General features: G+C 37.9%; 1 protein-coding gene across 3 annotated transcripts in view; it reads right to left on the bottom strand.

Annotated features, from left to right (window-relative positions):
* PKP2 (plakophilin 2) overlaps positions 1-26,379 on the bottom strand; it is a 93,355-nt gene that overhangs the window by 10,172 nt on the left and 56,804 nt on the right. For all 3 annotated transcript variants that reach the window (XM_027594364.2, XM_027594366.2, XM_027594365.2), the window contains exons 7-10: positions 14,379-14,496; positions 13,118-13,279; positions 12,049-12,222; positions 4,533-4,686 (exon numbers count right to left, since the gene is read on the bottom strand). In XM_027594364.2, the coding sequence (XP_027450165.2) occupies positions 4,533-4,686; positions 12,049-12,222; positions 13,118-13,279; positions 14,379-14,496 (608 nt within the window). The remainder of the gene's footprint in view (positions 1-4,532; positions 4,687-12,048; positions 12,223-13,117; positions 13,280-14,378; positions 14,497-26,379) is intronic.

Raw genomic sequence — 26,379 nt, 5'->3', positions numbered from 1 at the left:
TTGCAAATGACATATCTGATAAAGGGTTATTATCCAAAATATGTGAAGAACTTATACAACTCAACACCCATAAAACAAATAATCCAATTAAAAAATGAGAACAGATGTTTCTCCAAAGAAGACAGATGGCCAACAGACACATGAAAAGATGCTCATTATCACTTATCATCAAGAAAATGCAGATCAAAGCCACAATGAGATATTACCTCACACCTGTCAGATGGCTTAAAAAAAAAAAAAACAACCCCAAAAAACTCAAGAAACAACAAGTGTTGGCAAGAATATGGAAAAAAAGGAACCCTCGTTGCATTGTTGGTGCGAATGAAAACACAGTGGTGCAGCCACTGTGGAAGACATATGGAAATTCTTCAAAAAATTAAAAATAGGACTACCCTACCATCTAGTAATTGCACTACTGGGTATTTACCCAAAGAATACAAAAACACAAATTCAAAGGGATATATCCACCACTATGTTTACTGCAGCATTATTTACAGTAGCCAAATTATGGAAGCAGCCCAAGTGCCCATGGATAGATGAGTAGATAAAGAAAGTGTGGGTGTGTGTGTGTGTGTGTGTGTGTGTGTGTGTGTGTGTGTGTGTGTGTATGCATTATATGGAATATTATTCAGCCATTAAAAAAAGAATGAAGGGGCACCTGGGTGGCTCAGTTGGTTAAGCAACTGCCTTCGGCTCAGGTCATGATCCCAGGGTCCTGGGATGGAGCCCTGCATCGGGCTCCCTGCTCAGCAGAGAGCCTGCTTCTCCCTTTTCCTCTGCCTGCCCCTCTGCCTACCTGTGCTCTCTGTCTCTCTGTCAAATAAATAAATAATATCTTTAAAAAAAATAAAATAAAAAAGTAAAAAAAGAATGAAATCTTGTCATTTGCAACAACATGGTTGGAGCTAGAGAGCGTGACACTAAGTGAAATAAGTCACTCAGGGAAAGACAAATACCATATGATTTCACTCATATGTAGATTTTTTTTAAAAAGATTTTATTTATTTGAGAGAGAGAGAGAGCACAAGCAGGGGGAACAGCTGAAGGAGAGGAGGAGCAGTCTCCCTGTTGAACAGGGAGCCCGATATGGGGCTCGATCCCAGGACCCCAGGATCATGACCTGAGCCGAAGGCAGGTACTTAACTGACTGAGCCACCCAGGTGCCCCTCATATGTAGAATTTAAGAAACAAAATAAACAAACAAAGGGGGAAAAAAAGGCAATCCAAAAAACAGACTCTTAACTATAGAGAACAAAGTGATATTTATCAGAGGGGAGGTAGGTGGGGGGGGTGATGCATGAAACAGGTGAAGGGGATTAAGAGTACACATACTGTGATGAGCACTGAATACTGTATAGAATTGTTGAATGACCACATTGTACACCTGAAACGAATGTAACACTGCATGTTAACTACACTAGAATTAAAATTTTAAAAATTGCAAAGAATCTAATAAAGATGATCTCATTAGAATTTTATGGATAAAACCCCACTACAATAATAGGCTCCATAAAATAAATTGAACATAACTAGACTTTTGGTGCAAAGTACTTCATTAGTGAGAGGATTTGGATCAGGCTGGTTATAATAAATCCTGATGTGACTGTACCATAATGGTCCTTTGGACCTACTCCATAATAAAGGAGAAGGCCAGACCTATTTAACAAAACACTGGCCCTCCCTATAATGTTGAGTGGGCATCACCTACAATTTACATGGCACTTTAATTAAGAGGACCACTAAAATGACAAACTGGAATACAGACATTGGAATAGAAACTTCCCTCTCTCTTTCCGTCTCTCCCTTCCTTCCCCTTCTTCTTTCCTTTCTTTGTTTCTTTCCATTTTATGTTTTTACAGGCTAGTGACAAAAATATATGTTATACATGTTACACACATGTCATACGCATGTTGCAAAAGAGGAAATTTTAGAGATCGAGGAGACTAATGTTGCTGCAGGGGCAATCAAGACATTTTTCTAGGTTTGGCCAAGAGTTGGAAATCAGGACTGAGACAAACTTGAGTACACATTACCACAGTCTCTAAAACATGCCTGAAATGTAGTGACAAATTTATCCAAAGTTCAGTGATTCTATATCATTTAGTTGCTTTTGTTAAAACTAACTCTAATGATTAGCCACTAGATGTAATATGATCCAATTTTAATATCATTTATCTTTCTGTTTGTCTAAACTTTTATGTCCATAGACACAAAGAGATGTCTGGAATAATATTCAACTAAGGTTAACAATGGTTGTTTTCTGAGTGGTAAGAGAAAGTACTTTTGCTTTATTTGTGGTGCTTTTCTTAATTGCTTGAATTTTTAAAATGAGCATATGTTTTTTAAAAACAAATGAAGTTGTTCTTTAATAAAATCATCCAAAACAATGATTTTCCATTTACCTAGCTTCTGGTTAAAAGTGACAAATATGGGATGAGAAGTCACATTGTTAAGCCATTAAAAATTAAGAGGAAAAAAAGTGTAATTATTATAATTATCAAGGTGAGCCAAGAAAATTTCAGATGTAATGTATCAAAGCCAGAACTCACTCAAAGTAGGCAAACAAAGAAAATAAACATTAAGTATAGTGAAATGCAAAAAACATCTTGTCTCTGCTAAGGCCATTTTCTGCTCAACTGAAGAATTAAATAGAGGGTTTATATATATATTAAAAAAAAAAAAAGAAAGTGTGGGGCTACATTTGTATCTTCCCAACAGTTAGAAGATGGTAGAACATGGGAACAACAGCATTTCTACCCTGAAGGCACGTGTAGAACGCGTCCAGTGCGGTTACCTCCATCAGCTCTGTTTAAAGATGGAGTCGGGGCGCCTGGGTGGCTCAGTTGTTAAGCGTCTGCCTTCGGCTCAGGTCGTGATCCCAGGGTCCTGGGATGGAGCCTCACATCGGGCTCCCTGCTCCACAGGGAAGCCTGCTTCTCCCTCTCCTACTCCCCCTGCTTGTGTTCCCTCTCTCGCTATGTCTCTCTCTGTCAAATAAATATAAATAAAATCTTAAAAAAAAAAAAAAGGAGTCAACATTTCCTTTGGGGGCAAAAAAAAAAGTCAAAGGATGATACACCTGATTCAAGTGCAGCACAAAAGTCCACAAAGGACAATGAGGAGAACACTTCCATAATTTTCCGAGCGCCTAGGGCAAGGTTTCTTTTAGATTCATGAAAAATTTCCAGGCTCTTTCTATATTTATAATGGGCAGGAAACCATTGCATGAAACCACCTCTCCAATATCGTGCGGCTGGCTGGCTTTGGAAATGACATAATTAAAACATAACCACAGACTTCAGTATCTCTGGTGCTGTGTGTCTGTGCGTGTATCCCAAATTCACCCAATCCCCTAAAACCAAACAAAAATTTGTTTATAATATTAGTGGAATTTTGTGAAAAACTGAACTTCGAGTTGTCAGGAATGACTAATTTATGGAGCATTAGGAAGCATGACTGATTTTGGTGTTACCTTCCTATTATCTCATTTTATAGTTTTTGACCTGATTCACATTTATCAGACATTTCTGTGTATAAAGCAAATGAATAAAACATTGTATTATTTGATAGTGTAACACAGTTATCTTTGTCAATAGACTCTCAAAAAAAAGGAGCAAATGTTTCAATGTATTCATTTTAAAACCGCCTATGCCAAATTTTTTTTTTAATTTTTAAAATTTTTTATTTAAATTCAATTTAGTTAACATATAGTGTATTATTAGTTTCAGGGGTAGAATTCAGTGATTCATCGGTTGTATATCCCATCAAGTGCCCTCCTTAATGCCCATCACCCCGTTACCCCATCCCCACCCACCTCCCCTCAAGCAACCCTCAGTTTGTTCTCTATAGTTAGGAGTCTCTTATGGTTTGCTTCCCTCTCTGTTTTTATCTTATTTTTCCTTTCCTTCCTTTATGTTAATGTGTTTTGTTTCTTAAATTCCACATATGAGTGAGATCATATGATAACTTTCTCTGACAGACTTATTTCACTTAGCATAATCCCCTCTAGTTCCATTCATGTCGTTGCAAATGTATGCCGAATTCAATATATATTCAGTGACTTCTCCTTCTTGTCTTTTTGCATGTCCATCCATTTTTTTCTAGTGCAACAGGGACAAAGACCTCATTCTAAAATGAGGACTGCCGTGTGTATATTTTCAATGTTTTAGAAGAGTAGTGCTTAAGCAGGTTAAACTAACTGCGCGGGTTAAAAAGACCCCTGACCGCACAGCCAATGGCTGAAAAACATCAGACATGTTACCTACCTTGTTAATTATAATTAGGTCTAAAATTTTTCTTCTGCAGTAATTAAAACAAACAAAAAAATGCTGGATATTAAGAAAAATCCCATTTAAGACCCAGGGAGAAAGCCTACCTGGGTGCCTGGGTGCAAAGGCCAGGTCTATTTCTCACATTTTGCTCCTTTTGTCATTTTCAGTTCGTCATTGTAGAAAACATGATAAAGACAATGGTTCCCTGCATTTGTATTTTCAATATGTATTCACAACATCGAGACACGTTTGTTGACTCACCAATTTCATTCTGCAGAGAAAGATTCCGAGACAAATTTCTCAGCAGGGAGACCGCCGTCTTTTTCACACTTGGATCACCAACATGCAGCATCTTGCGGATGTGCTGAAGGCCATTTTCCTTCTGGACAACTGTCTGAGCTACTGACGTCGGCATCTGTTGCATGAAACAAGTCTTATCAGTACTATTGCCATTTGACTTCACGCTAATATTAAATTTCTGTAGATTATTAGAGACTGAGCAAGATGTTTTGAAAACTAGGGCTGTGATGAAACTAGTCTGAAGATATTTCTTTTAAATTCTTAGTGTGTTTTCAGGGGCAGCTGGGTGGCTCAGTTCATTAAGTGTCTGCCTTTGGCTCAGGTCATGATCCCAAGGTCCCAGGAGCCTGCTTCTCCCTCTCCTTTTGCCCCTCTCCCTCTTCATGCTCTGTCTCTCTCAAATAAATAAATAAAATTAAAAAAAATAATTATTACATTTTCAATTTTATTACAGGATAAAAACAGCTTATTTGGTATTTTTAAATAGAATACTGGATTTGGTTAGTTTCTATATTTTTGCATGTTTATAAATAAAATGGGCCTGTCTTTTCCTTTCTTTCCTCTTTATTCCCATTTTCAGCTCAGCATTGTGAAAAGGATATAAGGACGATGTTAATAGAATCAAACACTAGTGTCATGAAATTAGTTGCATAATGTTTTCCCTTTTTCCATTTTCTTGAACTATTTGTTTAATATAAGAATAATCCCAACTTTGTGGGCCTCGTGGAATTTACCTATAAAGACAGGTAGAGCTGAGAAAAATTTTAAAGGGAGATGTCTTTAATATTTCAGCGTATTTGCTTGCTGTTGCTTTGGTCACCTTCTTGCTCACATTTTGGCATTTTACATATTTTAATAAACTTAGTCATTTCTAAGAAGCCAGCTTATCCTAAAAGAGATACTGGGCTTTTAAAGAAAAGAATGTATGGCTAGTTAGATTTAATTTTACATTCTCAGTCGGAGGTTGTATGTGCAAATCATATTTGGAATCAGGTTGGCCACCTACTTTCAGAGGGTCTGAGTACCGACCAGAACCTTCCTAGCATCAATATACTTCTAATACTGGGGTCTCAGCTTGTGTCTAAAACTTTATAGATTTGTATTTGAAGCTAACTTGAGGCCACCTGACAGAAATTCCTGTAATTCTTGACCATTCTTCAGGGTGTCTATCTTCTCTGTTTCTCTTATCTAAACACTGCTTATTTCCCCCACCTCCTGCAGACTGCTCTCCTTACATTCTCCAAGATACCTTTTAGAACAGGGGTTCTTAATATAGGGCCCAGGATAGGTTTCAGGGAGGAGACAGGAAGTCCTTAAAACTGTTTCAGTATTGGGGCACCTGGCTGGCTCAGCTGGTGGAGCCTGCAGCTCTTAATCTTTGAGTTGTGTCTTTGAGCTCCACTTTGGGTATAGAGATTACTTAAAAATTTTAAAAAATCGGGGGTGCCTGGGTGGCTCAGTCGTTAAGTGTTTGCCTTAGGCTCAGGTCATGATCCCGAGATCCTGGGGTCAAGCCCCGCATCGGGCTCCCCGCTCGGCGGGAAGTCTGCTTCTCCCTCTCCCACTCCCCCTGCTTGTGTTCCCGCTCTTGCTATCTCTCTCTGTCAAATAAATAAATAAAAATCGTAAAAATCGTAAAAAACAAGACAAAAGAAAGCCTATTTTTGTGTTTATAATAAACTTTCTCAGGGAAAGGATATATAATTTTTATTAGATACTCAAAGTGTCTACAACTCCAAAGAAGTTTAATAATCACTATTTTAGAATGTTTTATTGTAAACAAGTTACACTTTGTCTTTCACTAATTTGCAGAGCACTCCATTAAACTATTTTGCTCAATTCTGAGAAGAATCCTTCCTCTGTAGCCATCCAGAGAGGAGGCTATTTATTCTCTACCACTCCTGTGACTTGGGCACAGAGGCAGGTTAGCATTCCTTTCTCTTCCCAATGGCCTGTCTAGATAAATGTCTTCCCTCACATGCAAAAGCTCTGCTCTTCTGAGTCACTGTCATCCAGCTCTACTACCTACATAGAGTTTTCTTTGTCATCTCAAGGCCTACTGGTCCTTTCCCAACAACCACTGGAGGCTTCAAGAGCCTGGCTCAGAGCCTTCTCCACCTCCCATTCACTGTAGATGACCACATCATAGTTCCTAGCCTTCCTAAGTGTCACTGACCTTCATCTCTCCCCTACATCAGGCATTCACTTCCATGGTCATACAAAACCTGTATTCACCCCAAAATACCTTGATTCTGAAAACATAAACTCCAATGTTAGACTCTGAACACAACTTCCTGTTCTCTTTGTTCTCTCTCCCTCACTCCTACCATACTACTTCTTCAGCCTCATCAACAACTCCAGGGCCTTTATCTCACCTTTACTCCCCATACCTCAAGTTGTCAATCCTCTTCTGCCTTACCTTTCTTTCTTATTTAGACTAAGGTACATGAACCAACACATCAAAAACCATCTTTCAATACCCTTAACTCTCTTATCATTCCAGCTTATTTCTACCCACCCATTAAAACTGCAAAACTCATTTGATACCTGGCCACCAAATACTGCTAGAGTAAATAGGGCATTCATGGAATGATCTTTTTCTGCAAATTTATGGTCTCCAGTCTTCACTAGAAACCAAATGTTGCCAGTCAACTTGCTGTTTTTTAAATGCCTGCTGGGGCTTCAAAGCCTTACACCAGAATGATCCTCTTAAAATTTAATCTGATTATGTTCTACCTCAGGAGTAAGCCGTGTAATGACTCTCCATTGTCTCCAGAATGTTCAGATGTCTTCATATGGCCTGGCATCCACTTTCCTCTCTTTCCTTATCCTTACTCCCTAATTCTCTAGGTTACAACTATACCAAGCTGCTATTTCTTCTATTAGAACACAGCTCCTTTAAAGGAGGACATGGATCTTATCCATCCCTTTTTCCCCCCTCAGGGCCTTGTATGGTGCCTAGAACATGAGAGGTCCTATGTAAATGTTTACTGAACTGAACTATATGAATAATATGTTATCAAGTTTTCCCAAAGATTTACTATCATCTCAGGAGATCAAGATGGAGTAAAAAGTCACAAGATATTTATTTCTTAAAATTTTTAAGACATAAGATGCTTTTAAAATTAAAAATCTTGCTTTGTATGTATATCATACTATACCACCTCATGATATATTGTTATATATAATAAAGCACTTTGATGTTAGTATATAAAAAAGATCATTGAAACATAGAAGTCCTGATGAAGTCTGGATCCTCAAATGATGTTTAATCAACCAGGGGAAAGCACAGCGTATTAGTCTTCTGATTCATTGAGGGAAATGACAAAGTCCGAAGTGAGATGACCTTTACAATTTGCTCAAAAAGGAAAGTAAACAGTCAGATTTACTAAACAGAGATTTTTGTATTCCAGCTCCAGGGAATATGTGAGAATGACTATTAATTAGTTGGTCAGCTATTTGCAAATAGCACTTCTAGTTCATACTGTTGTGATTACTAATGAGGTTTTAAGCACCTCTTCAAACGTTTATTGGCCATTTCTATATTATCGTTTGTGAAGGGCCTGTTCAAGTCTCTTGCCCGTTTTTCTATTGGGTTACCTTATGATTGTTAACTTGATGAGTTTTTTTAATATTTTCCAGACAATCTTTGTTACTTATATATGTCGCAAAAATTTTTTTCTACTCTGTGGTTTGCCTTTTTACTATCTTAACAATGTCTTTTGATAGCATAACAGCATAAGTTAATTTTAATGTAGTCAATTTATAAAATACGTATAGTACTTTTTGTGTCCACTTTAAAAAAATCTTCCCCTATTCCCAGGTCATGAAGATCTTCCACAAGCTTTACTGTCTTGTCTTTCATATTTAAATCTCATCGCTGTTAGAACTTACTTTCTAGTAAGGTGTGAGGGTAAGGGATATGTTTTGTTTTTTTTCCAACAGATATTAAATACTTTTAAAGTGTTTAGAGGGAGCCTGAGTGGCTCAGTTGGTTAAGCGACTGCCTTCGGCTCAGGTCATGATCCTGGACTCCAGGGATCGAGTGCCGCACTGGGCTTCCTGCTCAGCAGGGAGTCTACTTCTCCCTCTGACCCACCCCCCCCTCATGCTCTCCCTCTCTTGTTCCCTCTCTCTCAAATGAATAAATAAAATCTTTAAGAAAATAAAATAAAGTGTTTTAGAAATTTGTTAAAGTGCTTATTTCAATGACTTTTAACTTTGGCTATGTGATGTTTAACTTATTTCTATTGATACATAACTGACAGATAACATTGTAATAGTTTTAGGTGTAAAACATAATGATTTGATATACCTATATACTGCAAAATAATTACAATAAGTTAATATTCATCACTGCACATGATTACAACTTTTTTTCTTCTTATGATGAGAACTTTTAAGATTTATTCTCCTAGTAACTTTCAAATATACAATACAGTATTAAGTATGGTCACAATGCTGTGCATTATATCCTTGGGACTTACTTATCTTCTAACAAAAATTTCTACCTTAATCTTTTGATTTCTGTACTTAGAGAGTTTGCTAAATGGGTAAATATTATTCTTTCTCTTTCCTCATTTATTATTAGAATGACCACTGTATCTAAACCAATAAAGTTTAATACTGACTAGAAATTACTGTCATAATTTTATACTTAAATTACATAACCAATCTTTTAGGACGCTACTCATTTCAGTTTAGCTTCTTTGCCATTTCAGGCACAGGGCCATCAACTGCTCAGCGCTATCTCAGTTATGAACACAAGGTTAATGGACTGGATGTTTTCTGAAACTATTTTAAATCTTTTTTTTTTTAATGAGTTTTATTTATTTATTGAGAGAGAGAGAGAGAGAATGGTAGAGAGAGAGCATGAGAGGGAAGAAGGTCAGAGGGAGAGGCAGACTCCCTGCTGAGCAGGGAGCCTGATGCGGGACTCGATCCTGGGACTCCAGGATCATGACCTGAGCCGAAGGCAGTTGCTTAACCAACTGAGTCACCCAGGCACCCCTGAAACTATTTTAAATGCTTTGCTTTTCGTGTTTTCCTATTCAATGATTCTTCTTGGAAATTATAAAAACAAGTATTTTTTATCATACAATTTAAGCATAACAAAATTAGGAAAAGTAATAATTAGAAGGGATATATATATAAGTCAAAAGTTTTAATAAAAAGCATCTTGTAACTTAAAAGAACATATCACTGTCTCATGGTGCTAATGATTTTCTCCTATAAATCTCCAGTCAAATTAAACTCTAACAACTTGAGTACAGATTCATACCAGTTCAGCACAGGCCTCCTTTCAGGGGACCAGACTGGTTTAACGTTAGGTATGATTTTAAATGCCTTGACACAATGAGGATAGTTATGAGGGTATCTCCAATGCTTGGATTCCTTTTGGACTTGGAATTGCCTAGTACCTTAGATTTCTGTTTATTTATTTATCCCCAGTTAGATTATTACCAAGCACAGGGATTTTGTCTTATTCACTGCTACATACTTAGCACTAGGCTAGTTAGTACTTGCTATATAGTAGGCACTCAAAAAATGAATAAAGGAACTTAAGATCATATTCAGAACTTAAGTGGCACAAATATTTCTATCCTTAGGAACATGGAAACATCTCTGGACTGTTTGGATTCCATGAGAGATCTTGGAATGGAAGAGGCTAAAATGCAGGCTTAATGGGTTAGCTCGATCTGAACCATACTCAGAGCACAGGGACCTCAGATACGCACACATATAGCTGCACGCCGCGTTAATTCCTGACGTTTTCTTTTAAGTTGGCTGGGAGTTAATAAGAGGGCTTCCGGGAAACATAGCCTGGGAAAATGGGAAGGTACAATGACTCTGAATCATTCAGGGCTCCCTGGTAGTTTCTTGTTCCCTCCTCTTTGTACACAAGTAAATTTTGCAGAAAATCAAAGAGATAAAAAAAAAAAAAACTTTTAAGATTTTATTTATTTATATATATATTTTTAAAGATTTTATTTATTTGACAGAGAGAGACAACACAAGCAGGGGGAGTGTGAGAGGAAGAGGCAGGCTTCCCGCTGAGCAGGGAGCCCAAGATGGGGCTCGATCCCAGGACCCTGGGATCATGCCCTCAGCTGAAGGCAGACGCTTAATGACCGGGCCACTCAGGCGCCCCTAAGATTTTATTTTTAAGTAATCTCTACACCCAACGTGGGGCTCAAATGTACAACTCCAAGATCAAGAGTCCCATGATCTACTGAATGAGTCAGACAGGCGCCCTAAGTTTGGTCATATTCTTAACCACAGTGCTAAGATAAGAGAAATACTGGTTTTAGTATTTCACAGTTTTGTTCAAAACAGGGCAAGCTTCTGTGTAAACACATTAAAGAATGAATATGGTTTCTCAAGAATAAATAATATTTTTGTTATCCACAAGAGTATTCTTCTCTATGGGGATGGCTAATTGGAAACTGGACATATAATGAACAACTTTGTGTGTGTGTATTTATTCTAATAATTTTATGATCAAGACAAAGAATATAAGCTTAGTTCAAATAACTGAATATTTATAGAATCCCTAACTGTGTAGTAAGGTATAAAATACATAGGGAGAGGAATAAGCTTTTACTGTTTTATGTATTTTGACTTTGCTGGTATAAAGTAAATGCATCAGGAAGAGAAGCAGCTCTTTATTTTGTAGTTGAATTTCTGGGACGTAAAAGCACAGATGTCCTCTCCAACTCCATACACAGTGGACATCTGTTGTTTTTGCCTGGGCAGCACTCATTCTTCCTTCTGCTAATGAGCAGCTCCTTTAACCTTTCAGTCCATGTGGTCCCAGTGGCAATGACCCTGCCTGCTCAAACCCGTGCCCTTGAAATTCACAGGTGGGCCTATCACCCAGACCTGGCCAGTCAGAACATCAACTGGCTCCTAGCCACAGGTTCAGACATGGGCAAGTGAGACTCTTGAGTTCCAAATGGAAGCTATTGAGAAAATAGGAGTTTCTTTTCTGTGGGGACATTGGGTGGATAAAATGTAAGTCTGAAATCATTGGTGACCTTTGCTATCATATGAGAAGAGCCTTTGAGAATAAAAAAGGGGAAGAGGGAACCAGAGATAGAGTTATAATTACAACTGCTAGGATACCCACCTACCATGACTGACAGAAAGAAGACTCACCTTGACCTTCCAGTTAAATGGGCCAAGACATTCCTCTTTTTTTGCCCAGGCCAGTTTAGGTAGGATTCTGAGACTTATAACTGAAAGAGCTCTAATATAAATATCTAGGAGCCTTTCACTCACAGCCTGACTTGGCTCTGCAGAAACTGAGGCTGAAAGTCCCAGAAAGCTGGACCTCTTGCTGGCAATTACTGAGAACTGTCTTGACTGAAGAGAAAAAACTTTTGCCTTACTGCACTGTCTCATTTCTGAAACTAATGTAGGTATGTCCTACAATGTCATTATTTTTATAAAGCAGAAGAACAGGGGTGATACTCACTGGTCCACTTCCTGCAGTAAGGTTCTGCAAAGCTCCCAAAGATGCTTCCTGAGTGTAGTTTCGGACACTCTTCGCGATCAAGGACAAATACATCCGTATCACGATGGAATGCCACAGCCATTCCACAGCCTTCGGGTTGCTCTTTTCCTCCGGCATCGGCATGTCCTGATATTGCTAACCACGTACACAGTGAAATCCAGAATTAATGCCTTCAAGTGATTTCTAGAATTCCACACCCAAACTAAGGGACCAGAAAAACCATTTAGTCTAGAGAGACTGACAATTTGCCTAATAAGAAGCCCCTGATATGGAAATGAAAAAGCAAGTATGTATGATTTCCAAGCAGTTAACTTTTAGCTCATAATGTCTATTTCTCCTTAACAACACCCCAACTTTATATTTCATAGTGAGAGAAAACTCGAGAATGAAGCATAGGCTATTCTAGAACAGTTTTCAGGCTGCTGTTAAGCTAAAAGCTAAATTAGTCACAACCACCGTGGAGATAAGAAAAAGAGGCCTCTTCCCTCAGTCTTGTGAAGTTGTCTGGGATAACATCAGGATTCTAAATTTACCAGTTACTCTCCAAGTTCACAAATATGTACCATGATAGTCTGAGGAATAGGAGGGGTTACATTCTTCCAGTTTTCATGAATTGCCAGTAGGGACAGTATTCCTTCATATGGATGTACTTTTAGGATACCCAGAGCTAAACATCAGGGTTGCTTTTAATGTTAAACAATTTATACACCATTGGCTATGCTGTATTAAGCTTATTTCCTAACTTATAAAGCATACAGCAGTGTGGTACAGTGGCTAACAATGCAAATCTGCAGCCAGACCACCTGGGATCGAATTCCATCCCCTCTATTATAATTTCCTGGATTTTTTGGGGGGCAAATAAGCCATTCTGTACTTTTGTTTCCTTGTCAATAAATGAGGCTATTAATAATACATACCTCGTAAGGTTGATGTAAGGATTAAAACAACTTAAAAAATAGTGCCTGACATATGCTAAGTACTCAGAAATATACACATACACACTTTTTCTTTCAAAGTCCTTCCAACATACCTCTTTTATTTTCCTGCTTCGACTGCCAAAACACCCAATACTTTTGTTGTCAGTCTGGATAGTCCGGTTTTGAATATAGATACTCTGGGAATATCTATCTGGGAGCTCTGCCTCCAGCTGGTAGGAGAGGTTATGAAGAATGCACACACAGTTCTCTGTGGCCTGAGAAAACAGGAGATGAATACTGATCATATACATATAGACATCCCTTTGGAAGTGTGCTACCAGAGGATGTACTACGCTTTCGATCTTACACAGTTTAGTGGATGCAGTGGGGTGTGCTTGGACTGTGTCTAGGGGAGTGGAATGAGTGTGGCTAGATCATGAATGGTCATGAGCACAATGCTAAGAAGTAGAGGCTGAATTTCTTAAACCACTGGAGCCTTTCTAGTTTACATTGAAGAGTGTGTTCAGAAGATTCTATATTTTACGATACGTAATTTAGTAGCCACATGGAGCTGGAAAACAGAAGAACTGTTTGCAGGACCCGTTAGGAAGCTATTGCATGGTAAGTATGAAAGATACACAAACCAGGGCAGCAGTCACAGCATGAGGGAGGAGAAGTGGACCAACTGGAGGGCGTTTCCAAGGTGGAACGCATATGGTTTACTGCCTGATGGATACAGGATGTGAGGGAAGGCAAGGAGGCAGTCGGAGATTATACAGATTTCTGCTTTCATTTGGTGGGTGGGGATAATTATTAAGAAGGATTATTCAGGGGCGCCTGGGTGGCTCAGTCGTTAAGCGTCTGCCTTCGGCTCAGGTCATAATCCCAGGGTCCTGGGATCGAGCCACGCATCAGGTTCCCTGCTCCGCGGGAAGCCTGCTTCTCCCTCTTGTGTTCCCTCTTGTGTTCCCCTGCTTGTGTTCCCTCTCTCGGTGTGTCTCTCTCTGTCAAATAAATAAATAAAATCTTAAAAAAAAAAAAAAAAGAAGAAGGATTATTCAGAGAAGGAGCAAGTTTGGGAATAAGGGAATAGATGAACTTAAGTTCATTATTGCACACGGAACTCTTGGGCTCCTTTCAAATACCTACATAGAGTTGTTAAACAGGTAGTTGTAAACTGGGGTCTGGAAAGTAGACAGAAAAATGGGGCTAGGTAGATCTTAATATTTCTAAGCATGGATGGGAAACTTTAAGCTTAGCAAGTGAGTTAATGAATAAAGCTAAACCCAAACAGAATACTTCCAGAATCCTCTGAAGCGTCTTAGTAAGACAAAGTAAGTAATTCAAATGAGAGCTATTTAACCCACGAATCACCTTGTCATCTGGCTGGTAGTCTGCGATGGTTCCTCTGACATAATGGACCAGCGAGTCGATCAGTCCGTCACACCTTCTCATCACTTTCCTCCCATCAGGGCCGGCCGAACTCATGTTTCTATCAGGAAAAACAAACAACCATAAGATTTAAGCTGTGTATCTAATAGGCCTTCGTTTCAAAGCTTTATTTGATTGATGCTTCTTCCAAGTGTTTGGAAAACTGAAAAATTTGTAAAAGAGTGGCAGACAGGTCCTGGGGTCAGTTCATTATCAATTGCCTGATGGTCATCAAATCTGGACACAACCTCTAACTATATTCCTATAACATGTCATCGGGTCAATAAAAGCTTTCTGTCTACTTCACTTCAAGCACCAAGGTCACAGCATCATTCACTTAATCTGCAATCTGTTTTTGAGAGGGTAGATATGAAGCAAACACTCTGCAACTAAAAGAACAAATGGAACATTCGACGTAGCACTATACTAGATGTCCAAGTCCCAACTTGTTCCGTGTCTTAACTCTACGTAAGTTAAAGTGACTTAAATTCTCTGGGCCTCAGTTTCCTCATTTGTAAAGACACAATGTTGGACTCTACTATTTTGGGGTTTTGTAGCTTTCAGTGTAAACAATTATTGACAAATATCAAACCAGATGTTCTAAAATGTGATGATTCTATAATTAAAATGGCAGAGAGATGTGACAAGAATGTAAAGTTCCACAGTGTGTAAGACCTAAGTCAAAAGCATGACCTATAAATATCTTTGCACTTAGTCTATTTCTAATTTTGCTAGGCCATGACACCTTTCTATAAACAGTTAACTACATCTATAAGTGGAGGTTCCTTCCTTATAGAAAATTGAAACTTATCACATCCAGCAAAGTAATTTATTTGGGGATCAAATTTCAAATTCAGAAACTTAATTGCTAAGAACGATTCCTATAAAATTTATCAGACCAGTTTTGTTTTTGTTTTTGTTTTTTTTACTGGTAGGTAGAGTATTCAAAGTATATTCAAAAGTTTTTGTTTATAACGTCTCTGTCAGACTGAACATCAAAAGAACTACAATTCTGAGAACTTTTTGGGTCTTATTTTCATGTTTAAAACAATATATTGCATTAAGTAATTTCAAAAAGGCTTTCTGCCCCAAAATACTGCTTTCAGTACATACTATATGAGAGAACAAATGTACCCAGCATGGTATCAAGAACTGATGGGAACCAAAAAGGAACACACAGCATGGTACCCTGCTTCCCATGAAAATCACATCCATAGGATGAACTTGATGATACAAGACTGTTTTTAACCCACAGAAATGTAATTTCATGATTCAACCTAATTGTTGAGATGAGACTAATATATTTAAACTAAGGATATACAAAAATTTAATGGTTGTTGGACTGATGCAATGAATTTTTAATTTTAACAAAATCCTTTGTGACTTTGGTTTTCATTCGACTATTCCAATTAAAGATTTACCTCCTTAATTTTTACTGTACCTAAAAAACTGACACTTCGTCCATTAAAAAAAGATAATGCATAGGTTTACAAAGTAAATTGAACCATTTTCACTATAGCTTTTCTTCTCAAGAAATGATCATTTGAACCAAGATCCTGTATCTATTCTCTGAAGAAGCCTGACAGAAACTGAAAAAGCGTCTTTTCCAGTCATCTTCTTTTACACATTGGAGAAACGGAGGTCCAAAGAATTTAAAAGTTACTTTTCTCGGTGACAACATAGTGGTAAAGTCAGAATAGGAGAGCTGCTCTTTATCGTTGTTCTTAGGGTCAGCTCCAGAATAGAGCACACCTCTTCAACATTCATTCACTCCGTCATTTGTTTAGCAAATACCAGATGTCCCCCAACTCCAAGACAACGTTATCACATCTTTTAAAGCTTCCCCTTGATCTTTCAACCTCTGGCTTGGAGAAATGGCAGTAGTTTAAAACTGCTTTGACAAATCAAAAGGTTTCTGACTAGCTAAAGCTGCCACATACCTTGCAGATGGATGACCTAGCTTTGTTAAACTTCAGGGTGTTTATTTTCGGTGCGAATGATAATTCGCTTTGGTGGGACTGCCAGTTCACATGCACGGACTCTTGTCTCGTAGTTTGGTATTATCCAGACTCTACTTGCTTGAAATGGGACTTATCAGGGTTTTCTGGCACTTGACACCTTTGTTGACAGAAAGTGTAACCCCACTGCTTCAGTATTTGCTCCTGCATATCAAAAATAGTTCCTACCTTACTCAACTGCCCAGAAATATGAATGATAAGGGTGGATTATTTTATAGCACTACATCCATGAATAGAAGTCACTAGTCAGAAAGGAATTTGTTATTGTACCACTGTGAAAATAAGCAGTAATTATGAAAGTGATATATCTATCTCAAGGGACTAAAACATTTTTTTCAACAGCTAGTACTTAAGTTTGTGGAAATCAGAGAATTACCATGGCTAATCTTAGGCAGAATGGAAGCTTTTACAATGTATCTCTCAAATCCTGAGAAATACTTATTTATAACTATTTCCTCTATGTAGCCCAAAAGAGGTTTAATATGAAAAATATCCCACAGTTATAAATGAAACTATCAAATATTGATATATGGAAACAATTATCTTATTGAAAAGTAAAAAAGAATGAGCATATAAACACACTACTCAATAAAAATTGATTATCAGAGTTACCAATGAATATATTAGAAATGTTTAATTTAGTGTCTATGATTTTAACTCAATTAGATGATGGTTTTACTTCCCCTGGTATAATTTGGCCAAAGGCTGAGTAAATATGTGGGTAACTTCCAGGAAACCAAAATATGCATGCTGTTGTACACTGAAATTTAAAAACCAGATCCCTGGACTGGGGGGTTGGAGGCTGGTGGGAGAAGTGGGGAATATAAACTCTTCCCACAAAGGCAGGATTGTTTTGGAGCTCTTCACCTTCCCTGAGCCAGAACAGGGGGAACACCAGCTTGATCAGTTATTTATGCTTAATATGAGGTAGAATTTTTCTGGTAATAGGACTTGTTAAGGGTGGTGGGGGGGAAGAGAATCTGAACCTCTGCATGTCTCTGAACAAAACTTTACAGATTTAGGAAGATTCAGGTGTTTTATCTAAAAGCAAATCAATGATTGATGACTGTCTCTAGGACCGCTTTTCTCACACATTCCTGTATGTCATAACGAAAAGGAGAAAAGAAAACCAAACACCCAGGACTTTGCTAGAATTGAAAGAAGAATCGTATGTCTTTGTTGAGATTAATGACAGGGTGACTAAACCTTAAGGTCATAGGGCAAACCAAAGAATGGACAATGTCAAATGATAAAGACAACTGCAAGTCAAGTGTGTGTGATAGACAATGGCAGTAGGCACTTTACAAATACTGTTATCTGTAATTTTCACAAAATTCTCCAAATTAGGGCATGCTAAAATTTCATTTGGAATCCTGACCTGTGACTCTTGTTTCAAATCAGAATTCCCTGCTTCTAGTAGGCTTTTTACTGGCCCTTCCATAAAAAGTTATGTGTGTGTGGCTGCGTGCAGGCCGTTACAGCTACGTGGCCAGCACCGAAAGGAAGTTTGTCACAACACAGAACGGCCAAAGCTCGGTGTGTGCTGTACGGTCAGCTAGCGTGGGGAAATGAACACTGTATGTTAACTATCCTGGAGTTAAAAAAAAAAAAAAAAAAAAGTTAAAGGCTACAATTACTTACCAGATCTGAGAATGGCAGACAACACAATAATACGGTTAAAGTGAGTCTTTCCAAGACACTTCACCAACAAGTAATTCTAAGAGGCAGAGATTTTTTTTTTAAATGGGGCGATACCTACTACTAATAGGTGTAGTTTCCTCCTAACACACACGTTGACATGTGTGTCACATACAAGACCTACTGCCTATGGGGCCAATCTTCAAGGTCTAGCTAGCATACCGAAAGAGTGATCACCCTGATGGTTTTACAAGTATCATAGGTACATCTTCACGTTCACCAACAGCTATAGGATTTCTAATATTGTGTATCGTAAACTGTGCAAAAAGGCCCCAGTCCACTAAGTGCTTGGTCAGAGTCCATTCTAAGACCCAATAGGCACTTGACAAAGAGATTGGTGGATAAGGAGGCATCCTTCTTCCTCTTGTTATTTGAGATTTAGGGCTGGGCTTTTGTTTATCTCTCAGCTGATATATATCAAACAGTTAGGCCTTGTCTGTGAGTAACCCAAAGAAAGCAGCAGAAGCAGCTTGTTATTGCACAGAACAAAAGGGAAGCCTCATTTGAACTGGCAGAGGGACAAAAACTCTTTGCCAAGAAAAGGGATTGTCTGTTACCCTAAAGTCAACATCAGTTCCTGAAGGTATCTGCAAACATCAGTCAAAGTCAACTGTTTGGTCTGCAAACAGAAGCATCATTGGGAGGTAGAACAAAGCTCTCCCACGTACACGTCTTGTTCCTTCCAAAACAAGGAACATTAACCGAACAAAGATATGTCAGCATCTATTACACATCAAGAAACCAGAAGGCAGAGGAAGAGAAAATCTATCCTTAAAAATCCTTTGGTTTTGCTTTCCTGTATTTTTCAGATCTTCTAAAAGTGTTCTGAATAATCAATGTAGCCAGCAATCATCTGGTTGGTAGGTAACAGTCACTTCCTTTGGATTTAGCTGGCTGTTCAAGGTAGAATGCCAAATTCCATTTCAAATCAATTATAAACAGCAAACTAATTTTTATAATATGCCTGGGAGCCACTGGAACTTGAACAGACATTCTTGACACCTAAAGGAGATGTCTCAGATGCCAGACAAGGACTGATGAAGATGCTTAAAACTTAGAGTAAAATCATATGATGCTCAGATGGTCTGCACCTCCAATATAGGCACAGATTTTAACCACAGGATAGCAACAAAGTCATCAGCTACTTTATTCAAATATATCAATGTGCTCATTTTTTTATCATGATGAATTACAAAATTTTTAATAGTTCTATGAGAATAATCAAGCTTTTTTAGAAAAAGATTTTCAGTGACATAAGGTACAGTTAATAATAAACTACTTCCAATTTAAGTTGTACACAGATTTTTTTTTTTTTAAACATGAGGATGTTAAGAGAGTAAATCTTAAAAGGTCTCACACAAGAAAAAAAATCTCTGTTAACTGTGTAAGGTGACAGATGTTAACTAGATCAACTATGGTGATCATTTCACAATGTCTACAAATATCAAATCATTATGTTGTAATGAAACTAATGTGTCAATTGTACCTCAACAAACATAGGATGCTTTTAAAAAAAATCTCTGACAAAGTCATTCTTGGGAATTTTTGTTCAGGACCCAAGTCACATACTGACTGATACAGAAAGACAAGCAAATACAGTCCTCTTGATATAATAGAAATTATCCTTCTGTCACCTTCATTGATTTTTCTTCCTCCATATTAGTCCTATTCATGTATCCTTAATAATTATCCCAGGGCTGAGCCCAAAGCAGGTAGTCAATATTTATGCATTGATTGATAAGAGTAAAGTTTCTTTGGCAAAGAGATATGTCATATAATTACTGAGAAGTACAACTCCTAATCTGAGCCTATCTAATAAGGGCATGAATAGGATATTAGAAAATTTAGTTTGAAGAACTGAGACATTTGCAAGGTTTGTAATTGTGCTGTTTGACAATTCTAATGCGACCTATACTCTTAAGAACACTGGGTTCAGGAAGATCAGAGAGAGGTGGGGTGATCAGGTAAGCACAACCGGATTTGCTTGGTTTGATGTTTGATTTGTTTGCTTTACTAACTTAATTACTGTTGAGAGATTTCAACCAGGTGACCTCAAACTCCTGAGATTTCGCTTATAAACAATCATTTTTTTAAAATCAAGATTTTATATATCCATTTAAATACCACGTACATCTTTTAAATTTACTTGAGAAAATTACAAAATACTTTAATTCATTAAACATCTGTTTGTATTTTATTAGGGATCAAGAATTCCTGTCCCTGTTGAGGTCCTTCTATCTAGCTGGGCTAAAAATCAAATTGACAAGATTAAGAGGAGAAAATCAAATAGCGTATGTACAGAGAGTCCACACAGTCATGGAAATTCTAAAGACAGGCAAAATGAGGTATATATATTATTCTAAACTAAGGATAGAAGGGTAGGGGTCTGGCACTTCAGAAGAAAGGAATGTGATTCACAGGGTGAAAAGAAGAGCAAATGTTTGGTAGTTAGATGTTTGTCCTGCCATACAGATAGGACACTCAGATAAAATTTATCTCAGCTAATAAACCTTATTCTGGGAAAGAGCCCCCAATTTAGAGTTTTCTATGTAGTTAACGAAGGGGCAAAAATTTCTCTTGAGCACACAGGGTCTTGATTGCCTTCAGCTCAAAATAATCACGTCAAAGTGGCCCATCTTAGTGTGGCCTATCCTTGGCTCCCAAAATATCTAAAATACACAACATATAAAATACAATTATGATGGATAGTGTAACATTGCTAGAAATATTGCCAATTCCATTATTTATGGTGTAGGGAGAACAAATTTTGCCACCCCAAGATATGCCTCTTTGACATGTTATTTTAAGCTGGTTATTTTTAAGAAATAGCAAACACAGAAGAAGTTCTGAAAGCCAAGTGGAAGTTACCCTTTTGTAAGAGACACTTACGTTACTTACGTTGTAAGAAGACATTTACATTCCCTTACAATTTGTAAGGGAAATCTCCATTCGTAAGGGTGCCCCTCTGCTATATCAGGAAGAGAGGAAAGACTAAATCTCTAGAAATTTATCAAAGGAGAAAGCATGGATTTAAAACTGCCTAACAGCCTTATTCTTGTTTACTGTGCTTTGCCTGGTATCCTCCCTTAACTGACTCCCCACCTCCAACATCTTTGTCTTCAGCTGAAGATGATATTTAAGGTGATGGCTTGGAGCGCTTGGGTGGCTCAATCTGTTAAGCTTCTGCCTCTGGTCCCGATCCTTGGGTCCTGGGATCCAGCCCTGAGGCAGGCCTGCTCATTGGGGAGTCTGCTTCTCTCTCTCCATCTGCCCTTCCCTCTGCTTGTGCTTTCTCTCTCTCAAATAAATAAATAAAATCTTAAAAAAATATATAAGGTGATGGCTTTAGTTATTTTGGGGAGTTACTCAGTTTTCCTGGTTTCTCCCATGTTTACAGGAGGTATACATATTATTAAGCTTTTGTTAGACTTTCTCCTGCTAACCTAAGTCAATTTGATTATTAAACCAGCCAGAAGAGGGCGCCTGGGTGGCTCAGATGGTTAAGCGTCTGCCTTCGGCTCAGGTCATGATCCCAGAGTCCTGGGATCGAGTCCTGCATCGGGCTCCCTGCTCCTTGGGAGCCTGCTTCTCCCTCTGCTTCTCTCTCTCTCTCTCCCTCTCTCTCTGTCTCTCATGAATAAATAAATAAAATCTTTAAACAAAAAAAAAAAAAAACCAGCCAGAAGAACTCCGAAGGGTAGAGAAAAAATTTTCCTCTCCAACAACAGACTTCATATTGCTTATGTTTACATATCAAATGAAGAGTTTAAATAATTAACCAAATAACTATGTTTGAAGTTGATGATCCAATTGTCTTTATATTTCTGGAAAAATTACTCTTTAGGTTGAATTATGTGAATACTTCTGTCAGGTTCTGGTATTGTTTACACTATTTTAATTAACATTCTTCTAGTTTTATATAAATTATTTTCCAGAAATAAAAACTACATTTAGATTACAGTTTTAAAATGTAGTTCTGGCCTGCTTTGGACCTACAATCTGACAAAAAATTGTTATTTGATACTCAGGGAAATTATCAGACCCTCATTTAATTAAGTATCTTCTTAATTATTGAATTTTTAATTATTTAAATAGTCATCTGGCATTATGTGTATGGTTAAACCAAATAAATCCTTTTCTGTCATAAGTATTCAGAACAAGGGATGAATGAGCACAAGTAAATAGAATGAAAATATACAAATAAGGACATGCAGACTCAGGAAACTTCTGAAGTTTGATATCCAGATATGTGTAAAAAAATTAGATTTAGTAACATTATACATATACATATATATACATATATGCACATATATATATATATTTGTATTGGACAAGATAGAAGTATTTGAATATATTAAAATTTTACATGGAGACACTCTTTTTCCAGAGAGTGGGTATATTGATATTCAAGACCCCCTCTCCCACCCTGTGACATTACTCTTAAACCTGTAGCTAATTAGGAACAAGATTAATAGTTACATCTTTTTTTTTTTTTACACCTTTTCTTTCTAAAGGTAGTTTGCTTTATCAGACCATTCAAATCCACCCCAGTTAGATTTCTAGTGATGACAATGGAAGTTTCTTTTAAGACAGTCATAAATTTTAGTACATATATTATATATTCATCAAAACACATTTACTACACCATGACATGTGGGGGGAAAAATGAAGTTTAAGTAACTTGCAAGAGAAATGTATTATCAATTGCTTTTCTTCTTTAACTGGCATCTACAGGCACAAAATACAAGAATAAGAAAAATCACCCTAAACAAAGTAGCAAAATTCTAGGGTGGCCTTCAATTATGGCAATAAGATGAAGGTGCCAATTTTATATGCATTTCTCATTATGACTATATTGAATAATGACAGAGGTGAACCAGTAATAGAATGAAGAGCTGAAGACAGGGACATTCAAACACCTACTCATCCTTCAACAGTTCCTTAAATATGACTCTCCAATTAACTCTTCCCAACCCTCAGGCAACATCAGTTAGGCAACTCAATGCCTCCGGGACAGTCTTTCATACCTTTTACTTCTTATCAAATGGATTGTGATTCCCTTCAGGTGCCTGTCTTTCCCACTAAAACTGGAGTTCCTCCAGGGCAAACGTAGGCCCCATTCCCCTTGGAAATTTCAGAAATTTAAACTGTGCTTTGAATAATAGCAGGCATTCAAGGAACAAATACAGTGTTAGATAAGAGGAAGAGGAAAGACAGACCAAATGGTAAAACCAAGAAAGCTGGACTAGTTTCCTTTTGCAAATTTCTGATAATGGTTCTATAACTGTGAGAGAGTCACTGTAAATTTCTTCAGAATGAAGAAGGAGACTGCTAACAGAGGCTGCCGAGATGTGTTTGGTCAGAAGTGTCTTCCAGAACTCTGAATCTCACTGCTTTTGGAAAAAGCATATTTTTCCCATGCTCTTACTCTGACAGCTTCCACCATTGCCCATGGTCTTATACCTGTCCACCTAAGTCCAACTGGAACCCTGGAGGCATTCTAATTTCTGACCTCTAAGTTGTTTCCACCCCTTCTTCTTTAAGAGAACAAAGACTCAGGGAAGAGAAGGGAAGACAATTCAGGAAGAAAGGAGGAGGGTGGAAGGAAAGAAAGGGGAAGAAGCCATGAGAACGACATGGAGGAATGGGGAAATAATGATAAATCTTTGGTAGAAATTTCAAACTTCCTCCTAAATGAAACAAGTTGAAACCAGAGAGGGAGACAAACTATAAGAGACTCTTAATCTCAGGAAACAAACTGAGGGTTACTGGAGTGGAGGGGGTGGGAGGGATGGGGTGGCTGGGTGATGGACATTGGGGAGGGTATGTATATGGTGAGCGCTGTGAATTGTTTAAGACTGAAGAATCACAGCCCTGTACCCCTGAAACAGATAATACATTATATGTTAATTAAAAGATTAAAAAAAATTAAAAAAAAAAAGAAATTTCAACTTCCTCCTGATAATAACCATTGGTTTTATTTGTCACATCCAAAGGTGTTCCAAAGGTGTACCAATCAGTGACGTGGAACATACAGACTTGACAGCCATGTCACATCAATTCCTAAGAAGTTACCCATACTAAATAGAAAAGCTGGGGCTCATCACAATGAGTGTGCATGTAGGAGGGGTGTTAAATCAAAGAAGGCAGTTCATGCTTTTTGGTAATTTACAATTCTATGATTGTCACATAAGTCTTTTGGAATCTGAACTATCTGAAAGAGTATCCTACTGATTGCAATAAATTATCAAATATCAAATACTGTTACACTTCTCGCCCTAAGTAAATGAAAATAACTTGGAAAAAAAAATAATGGGTCATTTTAGCATGTTTTCTCCATTCAAAAAAAAGGAAAATGATGAAGCTTTGTAATACCTTCCAAGAAAACAAAGGAATTGTTTCTTCTTTGAAAAGGGATGTGTATAGAAAAAAATATGCTTATACCCTAATTACCCACATTTTGATGTTAATATTAACTAACAAATTCAGTGCCAGTGGTGTGCTGGTAAATTTTTATTTAACTATCAGTTTTCTTTTCTTTTTTTTTTTGTTTGAAAGATTTTATTTATTTACTTGTCAGAGAGAGAGAGAGCACAAGCAGGAGGAGTGGCAGGCAGAGGGAGAAGCAGACTCCCCGCCGAGCGGGGAGTCCTATGTGGGACTCCATCCCAGGACCCTGGGATCATAACCTGAGCCGAAGGCAGATGCTCAACCGACTGAGCCACCCAGGCATCCCAACAATCAGTTTTCTAGGGGCAAGGGAGTGGGGAGACCTCTGACTTGTAGCATTTGCCAATTTCTGTGGTGTAAACACTCCCACCGTGGCTGATTTCAACCTACCAATATGATGTCACTGCCTGTGGAGTTATTAAGAGATGCTGACAATTCCATTTGCTGGCTCTAGCACAAACTGGAGTGTACCATTTTATTTTTCCTCTCCTAACTTGGGTTTTACTACTCATTATTGCTAGCATAATATTGTTTAAGATGTTTTCCTCATTGCAAAATTTGTATCATCTTCCAGTGAGTAACTTCAGTCATTAAAAGTATGTTAATTCCAAAGGGACCTCAAAAAAGCACCAAGGCCCATGCACAGTAAAGCTGCTGTGGACAGATGCTAATCCTGTAGATAAATGATCTGATACCTGACAAATATGCTGTACCTGACAGCAATGGTCCTTTCGAAGGATAACCTCTGCATGTTCTCCTGTGTGAATGCAATCTCACTGGACCAGGTCCAGATGGGGAGAGCCGGGGTCACTGCCGCAAAGCAAGTTCACTAAGAAAGGAAACATCTTACCTGAGGAGCAAACTCACTCTACACCATTGCTATATGCAGACCAAGGGAAGTCCCTCTCAAAACTGATCTCAGTGTCAAGTTAGTAAAGGAAAAAAGCCACTGGTGTATGCAGTTTTTCTCCAAAGGAGATTGAAAAAATTTAGCTACACTAACCTGAGTCAACCACAGTGCCAAAGATATTGTTCATGTTGCCAATTTCATTGTTGGCTCTACACCCCACTGGGGGAGAGAATACCTAAAATAAACTTACAGCAATTAAGATATTTGCTAACATTTGTGACCTTCTTATTCAGCAAGATTCACTTTTGTTAGAACCAGTCAACACCTGTCTTAAAATCTGTTTAGAGAAGCTGTGGTCATAAATAAGCAACTACACAGCAGACACCTCTATTGTTATGGAAATTGAGACTATTTGATCGCAGGTCCCCTAGAGGTTTTTTCTTGCATTCTGTGCATATCTCCTACTGACTTTTATACTCATTGTGACAACATCCAACCTGACGTTGCCTACAATGCCCTCTCCTTTCCTGGAAATGTCTCCCACTTCATAGGCTTCATTCTTTGTATCTTCTCTGTTTATATGAAATGCAGTACAGAGTTCCATTTGCATAGAACTTCTAAAACAAAAACAATGAGACAATGTTAGGTTGCAAGGCTGTGAAGGGCAGAGGTTTTATCCGTATCAGCACAGTCTGTAGGAGTGTGACAAACCCATGAATGTATGAATGTGCTTGGCTTTGGAGAAAGGCTTCCTGGATTTGAACTTCAGCTTTGTTTCTTACTAGCTGCATCATGTTGGAAATATCACTTAATCTCCTTGAACCCCTCAACTATAAAACGGGGAAAGCTTACTTTACAAGGGCTGCTGTAAGAATAAACTGAGAAAATCCTCATCAAGAAGTTAGAACAGTTTCTAGAACATAATACA

Source organism: Zalophus californianus, chromosome 9, assembly GCF_009762305.2.
Source record: "Zalophus californianus isolate mZalCal1 chromosome 9, mZalCal1.pri.v2, whole genome shotgun sequence".
Taxonomy (NCBI): domain Eukaryota; kingdom Metazoa; phylum Chordata; class Mammalia; order Carnivora; family Otariidae; genus Zalophus; species Zalophus californianus.
This window is presented reverse-complemented; position numbering and strand designations above follow the sequence as displayed.